Below are 8,480 nucleotides of genomic sequence, written 5' to 3' on the forward strand. Positions count from 1 at the left end.
TGGAAAGTCTGATTTTTCAGAGCATTTCCTCTCCATCTGTACCGTTTCTGATGACAGAGGTTACATAGCTTGTGTCATGATCTGACAATAAAAATTTTTTTTTTCAGATTATGAGAAGTAATCTGGAAAGTTTCCATAGCAGTGTAAATTAAATTAGAAAGCTACAAATACTTGTATTATGGAACCATATACCCAGATGTTTAAATTTGGGTTTGAGCGTCATCAATGCAGATGTTCAAAGGCCCTAATGAAAGTCATAAAATGTGAGTGATAGAATTAAACTAAGAGACAGTTAGCTTGTGTTGTTTCAGCTGACAGGTGAAGACCTTCTTTAGGTCTAGACCTTCTGCTTCTGTGAGAGCTTGTGGCATCTGGGACCAGGAGGTTTTGGGATGTGGCTGAGCTGCTCCCTTTTGGCCTCTGACAGAGAACCCAGACTGCTCTCCTGAAGATTTGTAGGTCAGGCTTGGGCATGTATTGAGGTGCTGAGGAGTCTAGGGGAGTGACCTCCTGCCCCCGTTCCTCATGAAATCATGAGGGTGTGAGACTGTTCACTCTCTTCTGCAGTCCTCACCATTATTGACCCAGTGTTTTCCAGCTGTCAAGACATGACTTTGCACAGAGTAGCTGACTGGATGGAAGTAGTTCTACTCCTTGAGGTTGTGCTGGACCTCACAATGTTCTGTAGCCATTGGCATAATCTCTTTATAGCAAATGATTCTTCATGTCACCACTGACAGCAGATTTTCCTTCACCTTGCAGGTCTCTCTCTGCCATCTCCCGGAGAAGCTGTCATCTCCGGCACAGGAGACAGAGGCCTCCAACTGGTCCTGAGACAAGAAGACTCTGGGTATGATGACATTGAACTATGCACTGTTTTGGGATCAAATAAATCTTCAAAGGATCCTCTGTAATTTTGTTTTCCCAGTAAATAAGAATTTTGTCTTCTATATTACTACAGAATTTTTTCTCGGGCCTGTGATGAAAGGAAAATCTTCATAATAAATACCTTGAGTTTTACAGACAATTGTTCAGAATCCAGGTCATTTACCACACTACTCTCGGACAATTCAGTCTTCAATCATACCCCTGCCCCAAGTGAAATCTCCGTTGAAATATCGAAATTGTCATGTTCATCATCCTACACTTTTGCCTATTGCAGGTGAAAATTATGTGCCTCTCCACAGTCCAGGTGTCTGCACACTGTGTGGCTTCATGCACCACCCAGTTCCAGCCATGATCACAGACAGGGCCCAAGGAGCTCTGTGACTTCTCTCCACTCTGCAGGTGCCGTGATGGCCTCCGTCCACCAGGCGGGGCTGTGTGTTCCCTGAGGAGATAAATTCAGGCCATTGGGGCCTGTCATCGGGGGTCCCTTCACCTGAGCAGTTGGTGGTGCCCTCCTCTGTGGCTGGGGAACCTGGTTGTGTAGCCAGGGAGTGGTTGCACAGGGGCAGTACTGGGGTACTTCCGGTGAGATCAGAGGGTTAGTAGAGTCAAAGAATAGAAAACTGAATTAAACTACTCAGCAACCTAGAGGAGGGTGTGAGTTGAAGGTTGTAATGGGGTAGTCATGGCATCACCTTCTGTATGGAGTATTATTTCTCTGACAATGCCAAATGTTCTATTTTAAACCAAACACTGATAGTGACCTAGAAAAGTGGAAATACACCTAAAGTGGCAGAGCTCCCAAATCAGTGAGGATTTTTGGAGCCAGACTCTTAGAAAGGTAAAAGAGCAGGGCTGAGCCTGTTTCACATTGAGACATTTGTCAGCTCAACCTTGTAAATCAGACATTGAAAACCTCTGAACCACTGAAAGTTTTCCAACACTCAGGACTCAGAGAAAATCTAGTGTGATTCGGCGTTAGCCAAGGAGGAGGAGCTTGTCATCCAGAACTCTCCCACCACAGATGAGAGTGGACTGTGAGTGGACTGTTCCTCACAGGGATGGAGGCCCAGCTTCTAGTCACCTGAGTTTGTTTCCAGTAAGGTGATCGAGTGGTTCCTAAGCCACATGCAAGCAGGAAGCAATCTAGGGAAAAGTGATCTCTTTAAAGCACATAGCAAGGAATAAGAGAAAAACTTGATATGTTCCATTTATTTATTAAAATTAAGAACTTGACTTATATAAAAACACTATAAATGGAAAAAAATAAAAGAGCAAGATTTAACACTGCAAAGTGTGCATAGACATGGTGTGTGTGACACAAATGTAGTTGTAAACCCGTACGTATACTGACTCGTACATGAAACACATACAAGTGGATAAATACATACACACTAAATAGACATAATGACACTTGTCATTTCTTCTTTAATGAAAACAATTGTTATAAAGTAATGGACGATGTTTGGTTGACAGCAAGGATGAGCTAAAGCAATTTGTGTCAAACTGACTCCATTTCCAGCTCTGTGGGACGCCATCTTATTTGGCCTCAAGGAGGCCTGAAGAGAATATGAAAGTCAAGTACGTGGCCCATGTGAAAGTGAAAGGAGGCAGGGGAGGCCGAGGGCCTGAAGTGCCGACAGTGAGGACCCTGGAGCAGAAGGGCACCTGCCACTGACCAGTACAGACTGGGCTCCCAGGTGCACAGAGCCCCACTGGTAATGGGGGTGAAGTGGAAAGGGGGAGCCTCACCACGAGGCTCATGACTGTGCTCCTTGAAGGCCAGTCTTCTCCTTCCCTTAGAATTTATCATTCTAACACCAGTTTTCTAACCACCTGGATTTTTGTTCTTACTGTTCAGTGCTTCTTGTTTCTTTGCACCAGAACACGTTGGTCAGTTGACACAGGAGTCATAGGCTGCAGCAACAGAAAGTCTTCTTTACCGGACCCATCTGATGGAGAAAGACAGTCACACGTCTTTCTTTAATTTAGCTTTTCTGTGTCCGCTCGGGGACACATGACACCTGATGTCAGAGAATCTTGCTGCTCTTATAAGGAGACAGTTTAGATAGAGCATCTAATTGGTGTTTGAACCTCAGAAAGTTTCTATTTATGGAGTGTCTGATGCAGCGACGATGTTCAACAGGGTTTCTATTGGCTCCCAGATGATGGCAAAGTCAGGGCTCGGACTATATAAGCCCCTCCTGGGTGTGGGAGCCCAAATAAGGAATGGGGGATTCTTTGTATATTTGGGAAAACCGTTACCCGATAACACGAGGATCAGGATGACCATGGCTGGACACTGCTTTCTCCCAGGACTAGCTTTTCTCCTCTCCGCTGTCCTAGCGAGCGCCCAAGGTAAGCAGCCCCCCCCCTAAGATCAGCAGGGACACTGGGGTAGTTCTCAGGCTCTGGGGGGCGAGCCTGGGTTTGCAGAGGCAGCTCCTCTCTGTTGACCCCTTGGTTTTGACCAAATGTGATCTTTAATGGTGGTGAAGGTTCATTTTTCTCCTTTGAGCACTTTGCTTTTCAAGTTCAGCTGTGAGATGTTGCCCATATTCAAAGCTTGTCCTCAGATTGACCAAAATCTGTGTTCAGCCTTCTGCAATAACACCTACAAGAAAGAAAATGTTTGGAGACTTCCCAGATTTTTGTAATGGTTATGACTGAGAGACTTCCTGTGTCTGAGTCCCTGAGATTCCTTCATGCACCCAGTACTGTGTGTCCCAACACGATTCTGGGTTTCTGCTCCTTTAGCCTGTGGATGATATATGTCCATATATAAGTGTGTATATATATGGAGAGAGAGAGACGTGTTAGGGGAACTTCGAAGTGTATGTGAGAAGTAATTGTGTGGGCAGGTGCATGTCTGCCCGTGGAAGTCAGATTTCTAGAAAGGAGTGCACAGAATCACACTCTAAATCAGATGACTGGATTGTGGCGAAGTGGTGGTGATGTGTGTGTATCCATGTGTCTGATGAGGGCAGATATGGATGCCTTTAAGGAAAACCTTCCCAAGAGAAACTTTAGTGACATCCCCAGATAACACTGCACCTGCAACCCAAGCCTGAATTTGAGGTGCTTTTTTCTTCCCCACAAACCCACGGCTCAAACGTTTTTCTGCCTTACTGTTGTCTTCCCTAGCCCTGGGTGCTGGCGGGTCTCTGTCTCCCTCCCGAGGTGTTCTTCTTATATGTTGGCCCACTAGTCCTCCACCCCAGGGGACAGCAGCAAACTGATGCAAAAGTAGGTGTCCCTGGGGGACGGAGACGAGCCCTGAAGGCAGAGGGATGTGGCCTCTTCGACCAGGATGGGCCCCCTGGGTCAGTGTTCCTCTTCCCAGTGGGGTCTCGATCATATCTGTGACATCCTGAGATGTACTATGGAGGAGGATCCCTGTGCTTGTGATTGCCCTTAGGTGATTATTGTGTCTGTCGTCCTCCCAGGCCCTACATGACATATGTCTCCCTAGGCCCCTCACCAGCAGAGCCCAGGCATAGGGGTTGAGCCCTGAAGTGACAATGGTCTGCACTTCCTGGTCAGCCCTACGCACAGGTGAGGCCTTGGGCCTGGCTGTTCCAGATGCTTCTCCTCTCCACCCCCTGTTTCCTCCTGATTTCAAGCCCTCTACTTACCAGTCTCCATCTCTCTCTCTTTGGGAAATTCTCCTCTGAAAGGAGTCAGTTTTTCACTGACATTCCTTGAAATGTCCATTCCTGGGACATGACCACACGTGAGGATGACTGTCCCTTGGCATGTTTCACAGGTCCCTAGGGGTGGAAATTCACTCTGAAAATGAAATATAGAATTGGCTCTGATTCCACTCTGGTCTCTTTGGCTATGAGAACAACGAGTTCATTTTACTAGGAAGCAATCATCAGGCCGCTAACAAGCATGCTTTCTTCTCGGAGACGACATCTCATAAGAGCCGTGACTCAAGCCCAGGCTCACATGTGGCGGCGTCAGCTCACACGAGCTGCCCATCTCCTTGTGAAACTACAGCCCAGGTACCACCTGCCAAGAGCCCAGCTCCCCCTTAGCTCGGTGCATGCGGCCAGATCTGTGGCTCCGTCACCCTTCCTGAACACACAGTCTCTGCTTTAATCGAGTTTTTTTCATAGAACCGGATCATGGAGTTATGTTGAATTTCTCTCCCCATTCACCCTCTCTTTTTTCATCTGGTCTAAAGGATACACATTAGTGTGAGAGTTAACAATGGTTCCCGCAGTACTGTATGTTCCCATCATTTAACTTTCAACTTTCTTTGTCCTTGTAATTAGACAGGTAGCATTTACTTGATTTTTGTTCTTTTATTTGATTTATTTTTAATTGAAGTGTCTAACCCATTTATTTAAATACAGTTGCTGATACTGTTAAGTTAGTATCTCCAGTTTATTTTTAATTGACTCACCACCTCTATATACCCTTTCTCTCTAATTCTAGGCTGTCTTTTTTGAAATAAACAACATTATTCCTCTTTTGCTTTGATTTTTATCATCTTCACAAGGTGTTGGGATTTAATATACTCCTTGGTATTTTCTGACTTTCTTTCTTTTAAATATTTATTTATATACAAGAACTGGGGAACTGGCCAGAGGTGTGAGTGGTGGATTCAATAGAGAGAGAGTGGGGAGCAGAACGGGGATATCTGCTGAAATACACTGTAGAGGGGAATAGTGGGTGGGACAGGAGAGGTCTGCTGCGCCCTTGGGCCACATTCCTGAGTGGCGGATTGAACTCGTGCTATAGTAGCTGCACAAAGCTTCACAGTGCTGTGACTTAACTCCCTGCACACCAGGGAGGCCGCGAACTTCTAGAAAATTCGAGTTATAGCTTTCATCCATTGTAAAAAGTTCTCAACCTTTATCTCATCAAATATAACTTCACTGTTCTCTGGTCTCTCCCTCTTCTACTCTTTTTCTCTTCTTCCCTTTCCTCCTTTCCTCAACGTTCCTCTCTAGGACTCTGAGTCAGTAATTTGTCTGTGTCCTATAATTTTATTTTAAATTAATTCATTCACTTCTTAACCATATATATTTTGTTTTTATCTGGCAACTGTTACTTTGATATTTTTAATACATTTACAATTCTATGTTAAATTCTTTTGACTGGTTTTTGTTTTCTTTCATTTTTTTTTAACTAAATTCATGAATCATAGTTAAAACTCTCATCTTCTAATTATAAAATATTTATTATGCTTCTTTCTAATTTTTCTTATACTGTTTTCTTTTTCACTATGTCAGTGAGCCGATAATTCTAACTTTATACTTAATTTCAAAAATTTTGTATGAAAAAACAAGAAACTCTCTATATATTTGTTCTCTTAGGCAAGTGGGGTTGGGGTAGCAGAGCACCCAGATATTGAACTGTAAACTGCCCTGGAACAAGCCTCTCTGGCTTGTCCCTGTTCCTGTGGCAAGGGCATTCTGGGAACTCAGGATTCAGCTGACAGCATGGATATTTTGGTAGCTCAGACCCAGAAAATGAAGGAATAAGCACTCTACACTACTAGCCCTTGACAGCCACTCTGCACTCATTTAATTGCTCAGGGCAGAGATTCTGACATCTCGGGACATCTTTTCAGAGCCATGCAGAACTCTGCATAATGGTTAACTCTGACAGGCCCTGGTAACACCTGCTCTCTCAGACTGCTCACTAGTTGTCTTCTGCTACGTTTCTCCTATTCTTCCCCATTTTCAACTCTACTGTTTTGATTGCTGCTGTAGGATACCCCAGTATCAGGAAACCCCTCCTCTTCTGGGTTACAGCCCCCCCTCACCCCATCCTCCCTGTTGACCTGACTCTCCCCCCTCAGACAGCCCACAGCTCCGCCTGGTGGGCGGAGGCCATCACTGCGCCGGCAGAGTGGAGATCCGGCACCAGGGCTCCTGGGGCACCGTGTGTGATGACGGCTGGGACCTGCGTGATGCCCACGTGGTGTGCAGACAGCTGGGCTGTGGAGAGGCCCTCAACGCCACGGTCTCTGCTCACTTCGGGGCAGGAACAGGACCCATCTGGCTGAACCAGATGCCATGCACAGGGAAGGAGTCCCACCTGTGGGATTGCCCATTCAGAGGCTGGGGGAATAATTACTGTCATCATTCAGAAGATGCAGGAGTCATCTGCTCAGGTATGGTCGGTGTATTTCCAGGGGCTGAGGGAATGGAAAGTTCCTAGGAGGCTGGTGTCTTTTGGGACAGCAGAGATAGGTGGATCAGAGACCTCTGGGACATAGCCCACCTCTCTATATTCCAAGGGCACAAAGTTTCTGTGAAGGATGAGCATCCTTTACTCCCAAAGAAACTGCTAATTCTGCCTTCTGCATTGGTCTTACCGGACAAAACAACTTAATCTATTACCATCCTGATTAAAACCAATCTTTATGATTTTTTAAAAAAGATTTACTTTTTTATGCATACTGAACTGGGGTAAGACCAGAGGTGCAGGGTGGTGAAATGATTACCAGAGACAGAGTGGGGAGCAGAACAGGGTGATCGAGGAAGTACTCTGCTGAGGGGAGCAGCGGGCCATTCAGGAAAGGTCTGCCGCGCCATGTGGATCACCTCTTGGGTACTGATGGAACTCATGCTGAATTGACTTTAGCTTCTTAGTGCTGTCTTTAACCTGCTGCACCACCAGGGAGGTGGTATAAATATAGTATATTTATAATATACTATTTTCAAGAGTAAACATGTAAATCTCCACACTAACTCCTCTTGTACATTAACTCTTCTTATAAAGTGAGTGAGACTACTAGTGGGAGGTATAGAATTTGGATGTACTTCTCAGGTTAATAGTTTCTGTATGGATAGTGCGAGGTGGGGTTTTGCAGGGATTAATAAGAATAGAGAGATTTCACTGAACAGAGCAGAAGACTGTATGGATTTGTGCCAAATATCATGTCTCCTTTCAAAACTTAAGCATAAATATTCATAGTTCTTTTGCAGGAAAGCCAAAAGCTGTGGGTGAAATACTTTGGGTCATAGATTCTCAAACATTGTGACTCGAAAAGACACTAATTTCTTTCTCAACACTTATAAAACCTTATTTTCCCCTCAGAACACTTGTATAAACTCAGTAGCCATTCACTGACAAGTCAAAAGTGTAGGAGATAAAATACTAGCTTCTGTATTTTATGGAAAGAGATGACGTAGATTTATTCGATGGCTTCAACATGAAATGCATTTAGGGATTTGGGAAGAATGGGATTGAGGGGACAAACAAAATTTGTTGAACATAATATAACAGTTTATTTTTACATCATTGTGTGCCTTTTTCCATCTCAGTTGTAATCCCCATGGGCTTCCCATCACGTAATCACCCGTGTGCCATCACCATAGTCCAGTGCACTTCTCTCCCCCCACCCATTTTTGATCCCATTCCCACTCCACCCCCATAAAATGTCTCTGGTGTGTAGTTGTTCATTATTATTATTCTCTCCCCACCCACTGGTCCTCTGTGCTCCTGCTAAGAGTGAAACCATCCTGTATTTTTCCTTTTCTTTCTGGCTTATTTCACTAAGCATGATCCCTTCCAGCTCCATCCATGTTGCTGCAAAAGGCATGTGTGTATTTCTTTTGGTGCTGAGTAAT

General features: G+C 44.8%; 2 protein-coding genes across 2 annotated transcripts in view; both read left to right on the forward strand.

Moving 5' to 3' along the window:
- LOC105854336 (antigen WC1.1-like) overlaps window positions 1-121 on the forward strand; it is a 6,232-nt gene extending 6,111 nt beyond the window's left edge. Inside the window, exon 5 of the mRNA XM_012732330.1 lies at window positions 108-121. Coding sequence (XP_012587784.1) covers window positions 108-121 — 14 coding nt within the window. The remainder of the gene's footprint in view (window positions 1-107) is intronic.
- A 3,052-nt stretch (window positions 122-3,173) lies between these two features.
- LOC101620503 (antigen WC1.1-like) overlaps window positions 3,174-8,480 on the forward strand; it is an 80,505-nt gene continuing 75,198 nt past the window's right edge. Inside the window, 2 exon segments of the mRNA XM_012732331.1 lie at window positions 3,174-3,246; window positions 6,704-7,018. Of these exon segments, the coding sequence (XP_012587785.1) occupies window positions 3,174-3,246; window positions 6,704-7,018 (388 nt within the window).

The sequence above is a fragment of the Condylura cristata genome, unplaced genomic scaffold (genome assembly GCF_000260355.1).
Source record: "Condylura cristata isolate star-nosed mole 26May11 unplaced genomic scaffold, ConCri1.0 scaffold00034, whole genome shotgun sequence".
Lineage (NCBI taxonomy): Eukaryota > Metazoa > Chordata > Mammalia > Eulipotyphla > Talpidae > Condylura > Condylura cristata.